Genomic DNA, 19,507 nt, shown 5'->3' on the forward strand with positions numbered 1-19,507 from the left:
GAGAGAGAGTCGACAAACCAACCCCCCCCCCCCCACCCCCCACCACACACACTCTCTCTCTCTCTATTCTACCACCCCAAACGCTTTTTTCCCCATTGCGAGCTCCCTGCTCAAGACGTCAAAGTACCACACGGGATTACTGTCCTCTTCGAGCTCGGCCTGCGTGTACCCGTTGCCCAGGTATGCGAACCGGTTTCCGCCACCACGACCACTGCCGCCGTCGTTGTCGCGGTACGTCACGACAAAGTCCTCGTAGCGCGGCTCGGCCAGCACTTCAAAGTAGTGGAGGCGGCTGCCGGGCCAGATGGCGGTGACGGGGCCATGGACCCGGCCGTTTTTGAACCACGATCTACAGGCGCTAGAATATCAAAGAGAAAAGGTCAGGAAAAAACGCAAGTCCTGTAAAGGTAAAGGGGGAGGGGGGGGGAGAAGTTGGATCGAAAAGTTCTTTCTCACCTCGACCAGGCAGTCCGCTTGAGCAGCTCGTGCGTGTGCGTGTACAGATCCGCAACGGCCTCGCGCGACGGGCCTAGCGACTTGATCGACGTCCGCTGCATGTGCGAGATGATCTTGAACATGTACCGCGTGTGCCATTCGAGGATGGGGAGGATGGAGCCGTGCGAAGCTGGGCCGTTGGGACCGATGAAGACTAAGGATTTTCACACGTTCACGTATTAACAACAATGGGATCATGATATTGATATAATCATGTAAAAGGGGACAAGGTCACTTTGGGTGACTAGGGTGGGTAGATGAGTAGGTAGATAGGGACTCACGGAACATGTTGGGAAACCCCTCGGCCATGACGCTCAGGTATCCCCTCGGAAAGTCGGCCCATTCGTCGCGCAGGTTCCGCCCGCCCTCTCCGATCAGGGTGTAGGGCGGACAGAAGCTCGTGTCGAAGCCCGTGGCGAAGATGATGACGTCGACGTCGACGTGCCTCCCCGAGGCGTCGACCAGCCCCGTCTCCGTGACCTCCGCGGCCGACTGCGTGATGACCTCGACGTTGGGCCGCAGCAGCGACTGCAGGTAGTCGGACCCGGGCGTCATGCGGCGACAGCCCAACGCGTACTGCGGGATCAGGTGCGCCGTCAGCCACGGGTCGCCGGCCAGCTTTTCGAACATGCTCTTGGCCACGAACTCGCGCGACGCGGCCTGGTCGACGCTGTCGAGATGCATCTGTGCAGGAGGGGAAAAGAAAGTCAGGTTCCCTCCTTCGATGGAGATGAGAAGAGCCGATAAGGACTCACCAAGGTAAACCGTTTGTTGAGCTCCCCCTCGACTTCTCGACAGTACTTGTCAAGGACGGCCTCGTCGCTGGCAAACTTGTTCTTTTGCTCCTCAGAATCTGGTATCCGGTCAGTCTCGATTGGGAAAAGCAATGGGAGGGGGGGGGGTGATTTGTATATACAGTCAAAGTTGACGCCACCTGGCGCAGCGTGTTTCGCGCCGAACCCAGCTGTGATCCAGACGGGTGACCTCAAGAAGACGTGCAGTTCCTTTGTGTAAGGCTGGATGGACGGAATGATCTGCACGGCCGAGGAACCTCCCCCGACGACGGCGACTTTCTTGTTGGTCAAATCGACGCTGTCGTCCCAGGCGGCGCTGTGCATGATCTTGCCCTTGAATTGATCGATTCCGGGGATATTTGGGTATTTCCACGAACTGAGGGCGAGGGACGTCAGCCATTTTCAGTGTGCACAAGTACCTATAGAACAGTGGGATATACTTCAAAACACCGTGGCACGAGGCCAGGATCTCGCCCTCGTCGGTGAACTCGGAGCCGTCCGCTAGGTGACCCTTGAGCTTCCACACACCCCGGTCGGCGTCCCAGCGGGCCTCGTCGACGCGGTGGCCGAAGCGGACGAAGCGTTCCAGGTCGTTCTCGACGGCAAACGCCTGGAGGTACTGGCGGATCTCTTCGGCGCCGGCGTAGTAGCTCTTCCAGTCCGGTTTGCGCCAGAAGCTGAACTGGTACGAGTGGCTGGGGATGTCGCATGTGCAACCTGGGTACCGGTTTTCCAGCCAGGTGCCGCCCACGGCCGAGTTTTTCTCGTAGATGGCAAACGTCACGTTGGATAGTTGGCGCTGCGCCTTGTACGCGATCTGGAGCCCCGCGGCCCCGGCGCCGACGATCAGCACACGCATCGGTCGTCGCGTGTGCAGCGGCTCCTCGTGGATGCGGTAGCCGTTGGACGAGAAGACGGACCGGTACCACTCGTTCTCGTGTGGTCGTTGGGGAGTTTCTGCATCGTGTTCCACATCTCCGTTGGTCTGTTTGTGCCCTGCCGAACGAGGCTTCAGGGACAATTCAGGAGGGCCTTGGACGATATCTCTCGCATCGGGGACGACATCTGCAGCTGCCATGGTTGGGTTGAGGTGGTGGGGGAGAATGGCAGAAGATGATATATCACTCAAGACACAGAAAAGGGAAGCAAACTGTAGTACCTCACATATTTATCTGTTGTTTTATCTGTCGTCGTAGTCTCTCCTCCTTTCCTGTACCTTTTTCTCTCCGGACTTGCCCGGACTACACACCACCATGTGCAGACCTGTCACGTCCGTCATGAGATGGTCCTCGTCTGGGCGGATCACCATGAAGGTGAACAGGGACCAAAGTCCACAAAACTTCGACCAGTAAGAAAACGACAATGTCTGTTGGACATTCCTCTCATGAGGACAGCTGAGAACAAGGCTGGGCCCAACCTTTCTTTACCTCGGTGATATTTCTCTTTGTGGTATAATGCTTTGACCGATGGATACCAGGGGGAAAAAATCCCCTCGGAAAGGTATCTATCTACATTACCACTCTTCAAACTACTTCGTACGTTGTACTAGGATTTGACGAGACAACTTGACAGGGGTTTTAAGAAGCGTCTTCTTTGCTGAAAAGTTGAGTGAGTGCGTGAGATACTGGGACAAGTCATCCTCCATACATACGCGCGCGCACACAAACTCTCTATCCGGTCTGTATCATTCATTTGCTGTATTCAATTTGGTCAAGAGAGACTCGAAGCATCGAAAGCGCACCATGACAGGCCAAGCCGCCGCCGCCGATGAAGCCGCCATCCGCCGTCTGCTCGACCAGTACTGTCACGGCCTGGACCGCCGCGACTTCGAGCTCCTGCGCGACGTCTTCACCCCCAACGCGGACCTATCGTACTGCGGCGGCCTCCGTCGATTTGTAGGAGGAGAATCCATGCGCGATGTGATCATCGACTTGAACGCCGCGTTCGGGCCCGTCGACCACACCCTCAGCAGCCTCCTCATCACCGTCGACAAGGATGGCCACGGCGACACAGCGGGCGCCGAGTACCACATCAAGGCGACGATGCTCAAGGCTGACGAGCCCAAGATCGTGATCCGCGTCGTCGACTTCAGGGACGAGCTGCGCCGCACCCCGGCCGGGTGGCGGGTCAGCAAGAGGCAGCACACGCCCATGTTCCAGTACGAGCTGCCGTCGACCAAGATCGACTTTCCGGGCGTAGGGGGTGTCGAGTACCGCATGCCAGAGGCTCCGCCGAATTGAAACGTCGTGTCTAGGTCGGGTGCGATGTCTTTGGATGGGTAACTTGGTATGAAAAGACAGACCGGGATAATGATAGCGAATAAAATTTTACAGAATTTTACAGTGTCGAGATGTTGTGTTTTACCCAGTACGAGGTATCTGTCCTATAGGTATTGAAGTACTATGGAGACTACCCAGGGAAAATTGGTGTAAAGACCTAGTTTTTTTTATAAAAAAGAGCGACTTTTGGGTGCGGGAGTGGTAATGTATTTTAGGTCCCTTGGTCGTCTTTGTCTCCTGCTGATACAGCCTGGACTGGTCTGATTGCAATCATTACCCTGACCATGACCATGGCTTGACCTCCGCCTAGCCTCCCTCCATGGGGTACTCGGTACTCGGTACAACTGTGGGGGGACAGGTATCTTATGCAGGCTAATTAACCACTAGTTCTCGTCAGAGTAGCATAGAGCGCCACGTGAGTGTCAGAGCCTGTGAGTCTGCGGAGAGCCAAGAGCAAACTAGGACTTTAGTCGTGTGGGTATCATCCGAGGTGATTTATCCTATTCTGGAGAAAATACCGAAGGACGGAAAGTAGGTTTCTCAGAGCCACGAGAGCTTCTTTCTCTCGGGCTGCGCCACTGGGACTAGGAGAGTCAACTACCAAAAGAGTGCCTAGGTATCTAGGTATCTATCTAGTGACGATAGACCTGTCTAGGTCGTATCGTCACGTGGGTGATGCATTTCGTTTGCATGATTGCGCCACGAGGATAGGTAGGTGGCTAAACGGGAAAACGGGGAAGGAGAGGGACAGGGAACAGCGACCTTCTTTCACACTATCTTGTCATGCTCGTCGTGACCCGTGGGCTTTGAGATTCCCCCATCTCCACGCGTGCGCTACTAGACACTTCCCCGCCCGAGATAGAGTACCTTGACGTACAAAATTCGAGTCTTGTCTAAAACTTGTCCGATATCTAGATGGTGAAGAAGAGAAACGAAGTTGATCTCGAGGCAAAAAGTCATAGTAATTGATCCATCTACTTGTCTACCAACCCATCAACCTTTTTGCGGAACGCGGCCAGCTTCTCGGCCACGGGTTTGGGCATCTCCATGACCATCATGTGCGTGCCCGGGTCGATCTCGTGGTACTCAACGTTGGGGTTGCCGGTGCACGCGTCAGCGATGGCCTTCATCATGGGTGGCGTGGCCGAGAGGTCCTGCTTGCCGGCCAGCGACAGCACGGGCATCGTCTTGAGGGTCGGCAGCCGCTCCAGACAGTCGAGTTGGGCCATGGCTCGCCACGCGGCAGCCCAGTCCTCGACGCGCGCCCGACGCACACACCCGCGCGCGTACCGCACGCACCATGTGTCCTGCGCGATGGTCTCGGGCAGGAACCACCGTATCACCGACTCGGCCACCAGCGAGTCCATGCCGTGCTCCTCTGCGCGCGTCGCCCGCGTCGCCAGCACGGCCGGCGCTTTCCCCGCCGTGGCGATGGCCGCTAGAGACCGCGTGCGCTGCGGGTAGTCGAGCGCAAAGTACTGCGCCACTGCGCCCCCGTACGAGGCCCCGTAGATGTCGGCCCGCTCAACGCCCAGCCGGTTCAGAAGCAGGGCCAGGTCGGCGCACAGGTGCTCGAGGTCGCGAGTGAGGGGTGCCCCACGCGCGTATCCGTGGCCGCGCAGATCGTAGGCAATGACACGGGTGTCCGGGGCAGCGAGAAGTGGTAGAACTTGTCGCCACATTCGTCCGTCCATGCTGAGGGCGTGAATGAGCACAATGGGGATCCCCGAACCGCCGGTGTCGCGGACCATGGTCTCGTGGTCGCCGAGTAAGACGATCGACTCGGTGTATCCTTTTGGTAGGGGCAACTGTCGCGGCTCAGATCCCGACTGCCATTGCGACAAGAGGTCGTGGGTATGGCGGACGGCATTGACCGACCTGGGCGCGCCGGCGAACGAGTTGGCGTGCTGGAAAATGTCTTGGATCTCCTCAATCGTGGCGCCGTGGGTCAGCGCGCCCGTGACGTACACCTTGAGCTGATCGTCGACGTCGCCCAGCGCCGTCAGCGTGGCGATGCTGACCAGGGCCCATTCCCGGTAGCTCAGGCTGGTCTGGGCCATCGCTGTCCCAAAGCCGACGTCGAGGATGTGTCGTCCAAGCCCCGGGCACTGCTCGACGGTGCGACGGACCTTGCCTGCCAGATACTCGCCGGCGAACCGCGAAGCTTCGTGGTATCCGATCAACTCTTTGGCCGAGACGGACGCTGGTGGTGCTGTCTCGACAGAAGATTTATTTGTAGGAGTTGCTGAAATCTTGTCATTCTCGATATGAGTGCCATTGACGGCGCCATTGTCTCCGTTGGGGCTTTCGATAGATGGAGACATGGTGATGGTGTGAAAAGGTGAGCTCGATGTTGCGCGACAATAGAGAAAGGAAATGATGGCAACTCAAACAGAAGTCTCTTTGCTAAGAGTCTTATACCGATGAATGACAGGGAGAGGTTCACCCGCCCAATTTCTAGAGAACAGATAAATCGAGCAAGAGCCTAACGGTTTGTCGGCTTTCCCTTTGACAGGGTTTTCGCCGTTGTTATCGTCCAGGGAGTAAGTCCAGAACTCAGTACTCATATTCCGACTCAGGAAGAGACTCTTTGCAAAGATACAACTGGAACCAGGTACCGGTATCCCTCCCTAGCAAGACGAGGAGGGAAGGTCGAGTCTTCGACTGAGACATCCCCAGAATGCCCCGCCGCCACCTCCGAAATGCCGGTTTGATATAGGCTCCGAGGGAATATTTCCGTTTGTGATATAGTATGAACGTGGTGGATCCACCGAAATCCAATCATGGACGACGGTACCTACATTTGCTCTCGTCGCTGCAAGGCCTGGTCTCCGGCTTCTTTTCTCCTTTATTTCCTAGAGTACGTGTCTGGGGTGGCGGGGACTTGCCCCGGAATGAGAAGAGCGCAGGTCTGAGAACCGGAGACTGTGAGTCTTGATAGATTTATATCTTGGGATCGTGTCCCTTATCCAAAACCGAGGAGCTCATACCTTTTTCCACCAGAGTTTTGAGTTGTGCCGTGAGGTTGAATCTTGAACTCGACAGAAATACACCAGAGCACACCACCAGCTTTGGACCTCCCAGTTTTGTCCACCATGACTCTGACGAACATTGTCGAGGCAGAGAACAAGAACATGTCGGCGGACAACACCCACGTCGAAGCAGTGGCTTCGAGCGACCACGAGAAGGGCGACCATGCGCTGCGCATGCTCGACGACAACATCCATCTCCGAGAGGCTCTCGACTCGGATCACGCCGACCTGGCCGAGGAGAAGAGAATTCGGCGCAAGGTTGACTTTCGACTATTGCCCTTGTGCGGAATCGTCTATGCCATCTCGCTCGTGGATCGACTCAATCTGCCCAACGCTCGCCTCGCTGGCATGGACCAGGCCCTGGGCATCTCCATCGGCAACCGCTACTCCATCATCACCATGGTCTTCTTCATCGGCTACGTCCTCTTCGACTTCCCGTCTAACCTGATCATGCGCAAGGTCGGCGCCGCCACGTTCATGGGCGTCATCAGCTTCTGCTGGGGTATCGTCACCATCGGCATGGGCTTCTCCAAGAACTGGGGGACTCTCCTCGCGTGCCGCATCATCTTTGGCTCCTTGGAAGGCGGGCTTTTCCCTGGAATCGTCTTCCTGTTGTCGTGTTGGTACAAGAGGGATGAGGTCCAGGTGCGTTTCAGCGCCATCTACGGCTGTGGCCTGCTGTTGTCCGGACTGGCCAACTTGATCGCCTACGGACTGTCCAAGATGGATGGCCTCGGAGGAGTCCCTGGCTGGTCTTGGATCTTCATCATGGAGGGAATCGTGACCGTTGTCATTGCGGTCCTCGTCCTCCTCTTCCTGATCGATTTCCCGGACAGGGCAGCTCGCCCGTCTCTCTTGGGGTTCCGATCCTTCCTGACCCCGGAAGAAGCGGCTATTATCCTGGCTCGCATTGAACGAGATCGTGGTGACGCCGTGCCCGAGAGATTCACCCCCAGAGTCATCTTCTCCCACCTCAGGGACTGGAGAGTCTGGGAGTTTTGTCTGCTTCTCGTGTGCAACGTGAGTTTTGGATGATGTCTTCTCTGACAAGTGACAACAAGGCTGACATGCTCGACCAGAACACCGTGGCATACGCTTTTGCCTACTTTTTGCCTTTGATCCTCAATGGCGGCTTCGGCTATTCACTCCTCAAGACCTACATACTGATATTTCCCCCTTATGTGTTGGCGGTCATTGTGAGTCTGTCCGGTCAATCGATACTGGGCCATACATGATATGCTGACTTACTTCTCCTAACCAGTGGATGTACGTTGCGGCCTACATTGGCGACCGCTGGATGACTCGGGGGCCGATCATCCTCTTTAATGCCGTGGTGACCATCACCGGTGTTGTTATGTAAGTTCTTCTGCTATTCATGAAGCCTTCCCGATTTTTGAGAAGACATCTAAGTCGGGTTTTCAGTATTGGCTACGCCAAAAACCCCAGCGTTCGGTATTTCGGCGTCTTCCTGGGCTTACCGTCCTACAACGCCAGCATCCCCGCCATCTTCAGCTACCAGCACAACAACATTGCCGGCCAGGCGCGGCGCGCCATCGCGTCGGCAGTCATGCTTGCAGGCGGTGGTATCGGCGGCATCATCGCATCCAACGCCTTTCAACAAAAGGATGGCCCGCAATACAGGCCGGGGCTCAACACGATCCTCGCCGTGCAAGCACTGACCATTGTGTTGATCTGCAAGAACTTTTTCCTCTACACACGTGCAAACCGCAAGGCCGACAGGGGCGAGATCATCATCGAGGGGAGACCGGGATTCCGGTATACCCTGTAGATAGCTGGTCTGGATTCTTGCGCGGAAGAATGGTCATCTCCTGCCCTACAAAACGGAGGGACTCGATCTGGTATGCTATGGGATGGTACTGTATACCGAAAATGAGATCTAGGGCTGGGTAGGACGTGTCATATCACGTTGTGGCATGTACCGTGACAACAACACCCTCTTGAACCTTGTATCTTGTACCCGGAATTGAGAATCAAAGCTACCAGTCACCTTAACTTTCGTGAGACATGTCCATTTTCCAATCCTCTTCCTGAGCCCTTCCCTACGAGGAGAAAGTAAAGAGGCAGGCGAGGGTAATAGTGATGGTAATGGTAATGGTTAGTGTGGACGTCGATGTACGAGATCCCAAGCGGATCGGCGCGTGTGGTGTCAGGACTCAAGGGGCCCGGTCACTCGCTCATGCCAATGTTTATAGGTGTCGAAAGATGCCGTCTTTGACGCGCTGACAAGAATGGAGGGAAGACGGCTGTAAGATTCTCGGTAGAACAGAGGTATTACGACGTAACGACGTAAAAATTTGAGGTTGTATTTTTGGTTTTTTTTTAAACTGGCGCGCCAAGCCGTGCTCTTGACCCGCCAATAGTGCAATTGTGCACATGGAGTTTTATGCACAAGTCACGTGAGGCTTGGCGTCAAAGACCACCCCAGCTCCTCTCCGGTTGATCAAGCTCCTCCACAATCTCCACCACCACTTACTCTCCGTGCCTGGACATCGTTTCACTCACGCCAAATCGTGTTATGGATTGACCCATGAGGTGGTCTCCCACGAACCCCGGTACATTCCACGTGCTGACATCCATGTCTGACATGCACGGAGCAGCGATACAAGATGCCCCCCTCCGTTCGCCCTTGTGGGAGATGGCTTTGGTGGGAATGATAAGGGCAGTTTGCCTTGAGGAAAGAACCAATGAGACAAGCCCAAAATTGTCGACCTTTGCAGAGGTCAACTCGCCCATCGCGGCCTGGACAACGACTCGACCAGCCCAGAGTGGATGGAAAAAGGTGTCAGAATGCCCGTGATGGCGTGCTCTGTTTGTCCAAGATGTCGGTCGCACTTCGACATCAAGCTTGCAATCGCCCTCGGCCAATCACGCCATCTCTGAACAAACCCTATCTCCACCACGTTGTTACCCCTTTCACACCAACTTAGCGACCCAAAGCATGTGGCTGTCAACTCTGCGCTGGCGAATTCCTGTACCGAGTATTTTGTTAGCCTCTTCGTCTGCTGAGGTTGGCACGCGTCGGGACAAGGAGTCTTAGCATCGGGTGTGCAAGATGCCTATTTGCCGGATAGATATTTCGAGCATCTCTCCTTCGAGTTCTTGGCTCGGTCAAGGTGCTACTGCAGGATTTTGTGCAACACAGTCGTCAGTTCATTGCAGCTTTCTTTCCCCGCGATCACATGGATCAGCAAACCTCAGCACGCCAAATCTAGTCCGATGGAGCGGTACATGGCCGGCGCAGACAGTCTTGTCGAGATGCTGGTGGATTTGGCATCATATTGGCTGGACAACCCTCGCAGACCACGTTCAAAATGGAAGGGTACAGGTCTCAGCAATACCACGTTCCGAATCACGCAATCATCCCACCATCTGACAACAACATCCCACCAGCTTGGTGTGGCAACAATCTCTGAAGAAAACCAAGTAGATCATCCCTGGCAGGCGTCGTCTAGAACTTTTCTGTGTGGCCGGTACCTCGCCGAAAAAAATCCATAATCGATGAAGCATTGAATGCCGAGCAGTGGCAGAAGATAGTGGGCTCGTGCTCTATATAAGCCTCTGCTGCCCCCTGCACTCTCGGCTCTTGGAAAGCGTCGCACTCCAATCTAGTTCATCTTGTCTCAAGGCTTACAGTCACCATGGACAAATCGGTCGAGTCCCAGGTGGTGCCATCCACCGTTGAAAGAAACAAGGAAGCAACAAGAAAGCCAAGACAACGGAAGTGGTGGCAGCTTGGTGGCAAGGACATCAGCCATGTGTCTGTTGACGCGGACGTCGATCTCGACTCAGAGACGTCGTCTTTTGAGCAGAACGGAAACTCACTCGTCAAGAACGTGAACAACGTTTTCGAGGCTCCGGAGGCCACGGAAATCTACAAACCGATCGAAGGGTTTGAGGGCACACATCGTTTCGATCCCTCGGCTGAATGGTCTCCGGAAGAGGAAAAGGCTCTGGTCAGAAGAGTATGTTGTTGCTCCTTACTCAGAATACCAATTCTTGTCCCTGGGCTAACCCGTCTGTTAGCTCGATTGGCGAATTGCCCTTCCAGCATGCATCATGTTCTTTGCACTCCAGCTCGATCGAGGCAATATCACCCAAGCATTGTCTGACAACATGCTGAGTACGATTGATGGGTCATCCCTGATAGCATGAGCAGGAAGCTGACGAGCGCGCAGACGATTTGAATATGAATACCAACGACTATAACAACGGCATGACCATCTTTTACTGCTCCTTCTTGTTCGCCGAGCTTCCCTCTCAGCTTATCAGCAAGAAGCTTGGTCCCGATACCTGGATCCCCATCCAGATGGTATCCTGGAGCGCAGTTGCGGCATCGCAGGCCGCATTATCCGGAAAAAACAGCTTCTTCGTCTGCCGGTTCCTCCTGGGCCTCATTGAAGGGGGGTTTATTCCAGATACCATCCTGTACCTGAGCTACTTCTTCACCAATGCGGAACTCCCAAAGCGTTTGAGCTGGTTCTGGACATCTTACCAATCTACCCAGATTGTGGGCGCGTTTCTTGCATATGGCATCCTGCATCTCCGTGGCCACGGCGGCATCGAGGGATGGAGGTACCTGTTCGCGATCGAGGGAGCCCTCACCGGCCTGATCGGGATTTTTACGTGGTTGTATCTGCCGGCGTCTCCGACTCAGACCGCCCGCAACGCCGCTGCCCGTAAAGGCGGCCGAAAGATTTGGACCAAGGGGCTCCTCCGCCCGAAGAACGGCTGGTTCACAGAGCGAGAAGAGGTCATCATGGTGACCCGCATCCTGCGAGACGATCCCGGCAAAGCGACCATGCACAACCGACAAGGTCTCAGCTTCGACCTCTTCTGGTCCGCCCTGACCGATTACGACATGTGGCCCATCTACCTCATCGGCCTGTCGTGGACGATCCCGAGCACACCTCCGCAGGCATACATCACCCTGACGTGCAAGGCGCTGGGGTTCGACACGTTCGAGACCAATCTGCTGACCATCCCGGCGTACACGCTCTTCATCATACAACTGTTGTTCTGGACGTGGGTGTCGGAGAAGATCAACCAACGCCTGCTCCTCGGCGTGATTACCCAGTTCTGGGCTCTGCCGCTGCTGGTGGCGCTGGTAGCGCTGCCGCCGCAATTCTCGGGCTCCAACTGGGCCAAGTGGACGCTGTCGACCCTCCTGGTGGGTTACCCGTACATCCACGCGATCCTCGTGGCGCTCACGTCGCGCAACGCCGGGTCCGTGCGCACCCGCACCGTGGGCTCCTCGCTGTACAACATGGCCGTGCAGGCGTCCAACATCTTCTCCTCGCAGATCTACCGCAAGGGCGACGCCCCTTACTACTACACGGGCAACAAGGCCCTGTTGGGCGTCGTCGCCTGGAACATCATCGTCTTCATCGGCGCAAAGATCTACTACGTCCGCAAGAACGCCGAGCGCGACAACATCTGGTACTCGATGACCCGCGAGGAGCGGATCCATTACCTCCGCACCACCACCGACAAGGGGAACAAGAGGTTGGATTTCCGCTTCGGACACTGAGTCGAGTTCAGCCGAGCCAGCTAGGAAGCAAGCGATATCGTTTAGGACAAGGTTGAATCGGTTCTGTCCAGTCTTGACGACGTCGACGCTTCTTGGAATGGATTCCACCAGTCGCAACAGGGAATGAATGAATACACCCAGATAAGAGTCCGCAGTGTACTGAACTGTAGTTTCCGTGCTCTATACTCCTTGACTCGCTGACTGCCAGGCTGGTAGATGGATAGATAGATAGACGCCAAAAAAAAAAGTATTGATGTCATGTTATATGCAGACCTCTCCGTCTCTCTCCCTCCCTCTCCCTCCCCCACTTTCTACTTCTCTCCTTCTTCCCCCAAGACAACAATAACAAATTTAATATGCTGTCCTCTACCATAATACCATTCACCTAGGATTACTTTTATGATACCTCTAAAAAAAAGGGCCATGACCATGACGGCGACCATAACGCAGTATATTTTTTCCTTTCCCATTTCCATCTCCGTTTCCATTTCCTACCACTTCCTTTCCCATCTCTCGTCTAAAAGCACCATCACCCTCTGATTGCTCTACCCTACCCTACCCTATCACACTCTCACACGCCCCATTTTCCATCATATTGAAGACGGAAGACGGAGACTCAATCAGTCCCCATTCTATCCTCTTCCACGCTACCCGCTCCTCTCTATAATCTCTTCTCCCTCATCGTGATGGCAACCAACAACCCCAAAAAGGCAAAGGCCACGGACATGGCTGCAGAATACAAACGTGTTACGGTTAGTTTATATAGATGAAATAAAATCAGCAGAAAAATAGCAACAAAATGCTTCTTACCAAAGGTACAGCTCAGGCCGTCGAGGTAGGCTCGCACGACGATGTCTCTGATGAGTGGCGGAAGGTTGCGGATCGATCTGATGCTGGAGACGGCGGATTCAATGATCTGTGCAGTTGTGCCCGACGTTAGCATTGAGGGTTGGTTCAGAATTGGCTGTCTCTTTGAAGCAGGGACCCCAGGGTAATCGAGTAAAGACTGATTATGAGAAACTTTGAAGATAGAAAGGGAGAGCTTTAGGCATCCGAAGGAATAAGATATATCTTTCGTCTGCATCTCTGGGTTCGTATCATACGCATTATGGGAGCACCAAGGAGAGGGAGGACAAGACAGGGCAGGCAGGACTCGAGAGTAGAAAAAAGTTTGTATGCGCACCTTTTTCTTGTGTTTGACGCCTTCTAGTCCGGATTCTAAATCGCTCCTTAACCGGAAATGCAACAGCGCGGTAGAAAACTGGATGCCGACCAGGAGAAAGAGGTTGTGGCAGAGATACAGGGTCGTGCCCGCAATGGCCATCTTGCTCGGCTCCAGGCTCGCGGCGAGGTGGATGAAGGTGGTTGACTGGTTCGTGCCTGACGCGAAGCCGCCCAAGAACAAGTACAACGTCTCGGCCGGGTGGATCGCACCGCGGCGCCAGCGGAGGAGGACCATCAGATAGCCCAGGCAGCCGCCCACGTTGCCCAGCAGGGTGAAGAGCTTGTACCGGCCTGTCCTGGAGATGGTGAAGCCCGCCAGCAGACCCGCGGTGGCATTGCCCGCCACGGCGGGGACAAGGCGCAGTCCCGCATTGCCCACGCTCGAGCCGGAGACGATTTGGAAGTAGATGGGGACCGAGTAGAAGAGACTGAACTGGGCCGTCATCTGAAGTCCCGCAAGGAGGTAGGCCGTCAGGGTCTCCCGGCTGGTGAGGAGCTCGATGGGCAGGATCGGCTCTCTGGCCCAGCGGCTCTCGGTGAGGTAGAAGAGAGTCACAAACCCAAAGAAGAGCACAGCCGGGACCACGACGTAGACCCTGGGGAGGTCCTCGTTCAGGAACTCCAACACCAGGAGGAAGCTGACGATGGTGATGATCAGGGTGACAGCACCTCCCAGGTCCACCCGCGCCAGCTTCTGTTTGAACGAGGCTTCCTCGTCCGGTTTGACTGTTTTTGGCGTCTTGTTCGGTAGTTTCCAGAGGATGAGAAGGAGACCGATGATCGTGGGAGGGACTTGGCCGTAGAAGCACCATCGCCAGCCGATTGTGTCGCAGAGCCAGCCGCCCAGGGGTCCGCCAGCTGCTCGTCCTGTCGTGGCAGCAATATTCACGTAGCTCCTCCAGGTTGCGACCTCTCTCACAGGGACGACATCTGCAGGTAGGTCAGTCGAGTCGGTCGTGGGCCGTACGGTTAACATGTCCTCGTACCAGCAATGATGATAGATACCAGCGCCGTCATGCCAGCACCTCCAACGCCAGAAATGGCTCGACCAGCAACCACATGCCAGTATTCGCGACCGATACCACTGCGATCGAGTAAATAGACGTCCACACCCGGGACCTCGGATTTGTCGGTGACACTCACCAGAGGAAGCATCCTGCTGCGAAGAAAATGTAGGCGACGCTCAAGTTACTCCGCCGGCCAAAGATATCGCTCAGCTTGCCATACTATAAATGTTCGAGACACGGGTCAGCGGCGGCCGTTTGGTATGATTCGAGACGTCTTACAAGGGGTTGACTGGCACATAGTGCAAGTACAAAGCTGGTGATCAGCCATGACGCACTTGACAGCGCGTTGAACTCTGAGGCGATCTGTTGACTCGATGCGATGATCAGGCTGCCGTCGAGGTTGGAGACGAAAACACCTTGTCAAGAGATTAGCATTGCTTTTCGTGAAGACACTTGAGACACATGAGACACACCGAGGAGTGAGACGGGCACAATGGTCCAGATGGTCAGCGCCGACGAGGGTTCAGTGGCCCCGTCTGCCGGTGTAGGATCTTGGTAGTACGGAGGGAGGTTGGCAGAGGAATGTCGGCGCAATGAGTTCCTGTATGACTGTTGGTCAAAGTCTGAGGACTCGGAGTCGGTCCGCAGCAGCGCAGTCGTCTCATCTGCGGCGACATGCCCAATCCCATCTCTGTCCTCATCCCTATCCCCCATGACAGTGTACTGCGGTGGTCTCGCAAAGGCGAGAGTCAATAAAACCCAGCATATTTAATCGGCTCGTGTGTGACTGGTGTCTGGATCCAGTCATAATCCCAACTCGGAGGTTTCCACCCAAAGGTCGGTCAACAACGGGCAGCATGCAGGCCCAACCAAAAGCTGGCACGGCTGGATGCGCAGATGGGCTGGACGGCGCTCGAAGGGGCCTGACGGGGAAGGCCAGTCCGTGGAAAGGATCCGCATCGTGATCACGCAAAAACACGAGGCGAGCACGCATCAAGCATCAAGCATTTCTACTTGTAGCCCCCTACGTCTATCAGGGCCTTCAGCGCGCCACCAACGTCTATCAAGTGGAACCTCTCGGCTGCAGGCACAATTCAATATCTTGCGCAAGCGAAGGCGAATGTCGCGAGCACGCCTGGACTGAGATAAACTCATCAAGAGTGTAGATGTCGATTCGGCATTTCTATACTACGGTGAAGTGTTATACTAGCTCACTCCAATGCACTCCTCCTCTGGGTCCGTCATCTCCAGGTGAAAATGCTTTCACATGCCGAGGCCCTTCACTCTCTAGGATGTAGCCCTTCTCGCACTTTTCGAACCGAACTCTTTCCTGCTGGAGCTCATAGAAGTCGTCGTAGCGTGCATCAAGGGCATCTTGCAGGTTGCCTACCTCGCCGTGGGGATGGAGTGTCTCCCACGGGTGTGTACAAGTCCGTCCTTTGCATGTCTTGAGAACCATGACCAGCGAATCCAGCCGAGAGATGAGGTGTTGTAAAGTGGTAACAGTTGGCAGAGTGGCCGGCGCTGTGGTCGGAACTTCGAAGATTGAAGAGTGATTTGAAGTGAATAGATTATGTGTCTCGTAAGGATCGTTCTGGGAGTCGTCAGTATTGTAAGAATCCCACACGAGACGCGGAATTGACATACCCTCAAGTCATAGAGTTCGTGTTCACCACTACACCACACACTGTAGTACAGATTATAGTTGGTGCCGATCACTCTAAGTCCCTTGTAGGTGTTGTTCCAGTACATTGCACTCCCGTACTTGCCCTCTGCAAGTGCAAAGCCCCAGTACTCAATGTTTACATGCTCTCCGCGCGTGTCGACAGAGTCATCATCGAGTTGATTGGCAGTCAAAGGAATTATGCTGCCGTCGAAGTCGGATCGAATTTGCCCGCCCGCGAGAGACAGAAAGGTAGGCGCCAGATCCGTATGGGAGGTTACTAAATCACTTGACTTCCCTCTTGATATGCCAGGACCACGGACAATCAATGGTATATTGATGTCTTCTTCATAGCCGCACTCCTTGCCCGGCTGCAGGCGGTGTTGACCAATGTGGTAGCCATTGTCAGTGGAGTAGAACACATAAGTATTGTCGAGTATCCCATGCTCTTTCAAACGAGCGATGACACCATCGACAATCTCATCGACCGCTTGGAGGGCACGTAATCGGTTGCGATAGAACTCGTCGTTGAAATCGACGTTTGTCTGGTTCTGCTTGGGCAAAGTGCTGATCCAGGACACGCCGTGAGGCTACATTCAAATGGTTAGTTCAAGCCTTGGAAGCGAGCGATTAACTCACCTCGTCTGGATTGAAGCTTGGGGTACGCGGGATCACAGCATCTGCGAACAAGTGTTTGTGCCTATCAGCCGGGATAGGGGGAGTGGTCGTGATTGTGTGAGCCGAAGCACTCCCGTTGAACCAACTCTCCTCAAATTTGACATTGCTGTGAGGAGCATTGGGGGCAATTGTCAAGAAGAACGGCTTCTGCTCCGAGATGGCATCTTCCAGGAATCCATACGCCTTCCTGGCGAGGACGTCTGTGGAATACTCTCCCTCATGACTGACAGGTGGCTCTCGATTTCGCTGGAAGCTGGCGTTTAGGTATTCATAGGTGTGAGGGTCCAGGAGAAAGTCGGAACCCGTGAAACCGTTGACAAACGGCGAGTCGTAGTTGTACACGCCGTGGGAGTTGAACAGCTTGCCCGTATAATATGTGTTGTAGCCAGCATCTTGCAGCCAGATGGGAAGCCATGCCTCATTGAAGCCCTGGCTGACAAACTTGGGATAGCCACCTACAGAGTAACGTAGTCAGTAGGTGTCCTAGAGGATCGTGGTATCGAGGGAGAGGAACAGACCATAGGGAGGATTGACATCGGTGACATTGGTGTTATGAGCTGCTCTCCCTGTCCACAAGCTCACGCGTGACGGGCAACAGAGGGCGATAGTGCAGTAATGGCGCTGGAAGAATGTGCCTTGGTCAATGAGGTGCTCCTTCACATGGGGCATATAAGACAGAGAGTTCATGCGCAGGTCCTGGTCATCAGTCAAGATGAAGACGATGTTTGGTCGGGAGCTGGACTGCGCATTGGAAGTGAGAGGTTGCTGTCCTCTGATTCCATAGCTGCGCTCCAAGTCTTTGGCCTGGCCGCTTGCTACGGCTGCCAGGAGCACAAGCAACGACGACGTCCACCAGACCATGGCGTCTTCCTCTGCTGTGTCCGATTTATTTTGTCTGCACCTAGGTCACTCCAATCATATGAGAAACCATTGTTTCCAGCACCTGCGCCTTCACCTTAGATAAATTGCACGTGGTAATGGACTTGCTCATTGTCGAGACGGCTGTTTCTGGCGGTGAGACTGGGGAGATGCTCCCCCCGAGCTTGCGCCGGACAAGCCTAAATGCACCTTTCCGGGCGTCAAGGGGTTCTACAATAGGCATGCTGGGTCCTGTTTCTGGGGCTCACCAGGCTGTGCCTTCCCACCTAGAAACCCTTTTTAGGCGTGCTTGTCCCACAGAATGGCGTGATCAGACCACAACTCCCAATCCTCATCACAGCTCTAATGACGACTTCAAATGGAGCCCGTCCGATGCGAAACATACAAGGAACTGACTATCTTTGACTGGTGAACGCGCAGGAATTAGGAAGATGTTGGTCATCAAAACTAACAGCATAGATTCGTGCGAAAAATGAAGATGCGTCGTTATGCCCGATATCAACTTCTCCCCAGTGACCAGTGCCGCCCGCGGGCCTCCTGCGCTGATTCTTTGTTTGACCAAGCACAGATTCCCTCCCCCCTCCCCCTCTTCAAAGATCCTTCGAGTTGTCGTTGAAAAGACTGTATACCTAGGAAAAAGGGCTCTGAACCTCGACTCTATCCATCGTGGTCAAGTCTCGCTCGCCCCGTTGACAATACGCCCATGTGCCAATGCCTCAAGATCATCTTCATGTTCTCCGTACTCGCCCACAGGTCTCTTGTTCTTCTCCGTGATTAAATCCTTTAGCCATTTATTCTCCATTTCCAACTGATTGACCTTCTCTTCTAATTTCGCATTCTTGTCCTGAACTTGGCTCATCTTCCGTTCCAAGGCCTGCTCCCTCTGTTTCTTCTTCATGCGAAACCGTGCACTGGCGGCGGTGTTGCGTTTGCGCCTCTCTTCCTTGGCTGCCATCTCCGCTGCGTGGTCAGGGCTTTGCATGTAGTAGTCTAATTGACCCGGTATTTGCTGTTGATCATGTCCGGCGTCGCTCGGCGACAAGCTGGAATAATAATGCGTATCGACATTGTGGTACCTCGGAGGGGAGAGGGGTTGTAGGATGTGCGTGGCCGGCGCCCCAGAATACTGTGGCTCTGTGGTTATTGCGCCGATATGGGCGATGCCGGCTTGTCGCAAGGCCTCGATGCCGGTGGGCAAGTCAGTATCTTTGATCTTGGGGCCGTTCATGGAATCATCGGTAACATAATTTTTGGGGGTGTCGTTGTTGGCGGAAACAAAAATGTCGACAAAAAGATAATGGGATGTCGGTGCCGGTAGACGTATAATAATGCATCAACCCTGGCCGCCGTGCAACCCCAATTATGGTTAGTTTATCAGCCCAGGCCGCTCGACCTGTGTCGACTCCGAAACTTACTGGCAGTTGCGGGCTGCATTGCTGTGCTTTGTGAGGTGTTCACTTCAATATCTTTTCTGATTGGAAACCCCCAATCCCAAGCCCCCCAATCGCAATCAGATAGCTCCTCGTGCTCCGTAGAGGCCTGTCATGTGCGCTCAGATCTCGATAGCCCTCCACATTCGTTATTGGGGGGCTTCGTTCCTGATTCAGCCACTCCCTGGACGCCGCCACCGGTCAACAAGCGACATGTTTCGCCTGAAAGACGTGCTGTTGTGTCGATTCCCGAAATCTCCGGGTATCTCTGGTATCACCGCAGACCACTGCTGCCCTGCTCCCATCATCATTTGAAGGGCCAAGGTGATGACACCAGTCATCTTGGGGGCGAATATTCATGCGATCCCTTCCAAGGACCAGGAAAAAGCCCATCTCGATTGCAATCTAGCTCGTGAAGTTGGCGCCGCATGCAGTCATTGCTGCGCACTCTGGGAAAACCCCGGGTGCTTCTGAATCC

General features: G+C 54.6%; 8 protein-coding genes across 8 annotated transcripts; 3 read left to right on the top strand and 5 right to left on the bottom strand.

Annotated features, from left to right (window-relative positions):
• Positions 1-63: 63 nt before the first annotated feature.
• On the bottom strand, positions 64-2,367 carry AYO21_11969 (hypothetical protein; the record flags this gene model as incomplete). The annotated part of the gene is made up of 6 exons (XM_022661819.1): positions 64-358; positions 457-649; positions 777-1,179; positions 1,251-1,348; positions 1,412-1,665; positions 1,730-2,367. 6 exons carry the CDS (start codon positions 2,365-2,367, stop codon positions 64-66), a joined length of 1,881 nt encoding a protein of 626 aa, XP_022505863.1.
• A 664-nt stretch (positions 2,368-3,031) lies between these two features.
• Positions 3,032-3,529, top strand: AYO21_11970 (hypothetical protein; the record flags this gene model as incomplete). Its single annotated transcript, XM_022661820.1, has 1 exon — positions 3,032-3,529. The coding sequence occupies one exon, from the start codon at positions 3,032-3,034 to the stop codon at positions 3,527-3,529; it is 498 nt and encodes a 165-aa protein (XP_022505864.1).
• A 1,013-nt stretch (positions 3,530-4,542) lies between these two features.
• Positions 4,543-5,892, bottom strand: AYO21_11971 (hypothetical protein; the record flags this gene model as incomplete). Its single annotated transcript, XM_022661821.1, has 1 exon — positions 4,543-5,892. One exon carries the CDS (start codon positions 5,890-5,892, stop codon positions 4,543-4,545), a length of 1,350 nt encoding a protein of 449 aa, XP_022505865.1.
• Positions 5,893-6,663: 771 nt separating this feature from the next.
• AYO21_11972 (hypothetical protein) lies at positions 6,664-8,389 on the top strand (the record flags this gene model as incomplete). Its single annotated transcript, XM_022661822.1, has 4 exons — positions 6,664-7,620; positions 7,680-7,796; positions 7,862-7,956; positions 8,023-8,389. The coding sequence occupies 4 exons, from the start codon at positions 6,664-6,666 to the stop codon at positions 8,387-8,389; spliced, it is 1,536 nt and encodes a 511-aa protein (XP_022505866.1).
• Positions 8,390-10,259: 1,870 nt separating this feature from the next.
• On the top strand, positions 10,260-12,148 carry AYO21_11973 (hypothetical protein; the record flags this gene model as incomplete). The annotated part of the gene is made up of 3 exons (XM_022661823.1): positions 10,260-10,583; positions 10,645-10,741; positions 10,797-12,148. The coding sequence occupies 3 exons, from the start codon at positions 10,260-10,262 to the stop codon at positions 12,146-12,148; spliced, it is 1,773 nt and encodes a 590-aa protein (XP_022505867.1).
• Positions 12,149-12,809: 661 nt separating this feature from the next.
• AYO21_11974 (hypothetical protein) lies at positions 12,810-15,093 on the bottom strand (the record flags this gene model as incomplete). Its single annotated transcript, XM_022661824.1, has 7 exons — positions 12,810-12,877; positions 12,959-13,064; positions 13,332-14,302; positions 14,359-14,456; positions 14,516-14,598; positions 14,659-14,795; positions 14,853-15,093. The coding sequence occupies 7 exons, from the start codon at positions 15,091-15,093 to the stop codon at positions 12,810-12,812; spliced, it is 1,704 nt and encodes a 567-aa protein (XP_022505868.1).
• Positions 15,094-15,389: 296 nt separating this feature from the next.
• AYO21_11975 (hypothetical protein) lies at positions 15,390-17,581 on the bottom strand (the record flags this gene model as incomplete). The annotated part of the gene is made up of 5 exons (XM_022661825.1): positions 15,390-15,460; positions 15,595-15,973; positions 16,027-16,632; positions 16,682-17,175; positions 17,239-17,581. 5 exons carry the CDS (start codon positions 17,579-17,581, stop codon positions 15,390-15,392), a joined length of 1,893 nt encoding a protein of 630 aa, XP_022505869.1.
• Positions 17,582-18,269: 688 nt separating this feature from the next.
• On the bottom strand, positions 18,270-18,827 carry AYO21_11976 (hypothetical protein; the record flags this gene model as incomplete). The annotated part of the gene is made up of 1 exon (XM_022661826.1): positions 18,270-18,827. The coding sequence occupies one exon, from the start codon at positions 18,825-18,827 to the stop codon at positions 18,270-18,272; it is 558 nt and encodes a 185-aa protein (XP_022505870.1).
• Positions 18,828-19,507: the final 680 nt, after the last annotated feature.

The sequence above is a fragment of the Fonsecaea monophora genome (genome assembly GCF_001642475.1).
Source record: "Fonsecaea monophora strain CBS 269.37 chromosome Unknown Scaff201, whole genome shotgun sequence".
NCBI lineage: Eukaryota > Fungi > Ascomycota > Eurotiomycetes > Chaetothyriales > Herpotrichiellaceae > Fonsecaea > Fonsecaea monophora.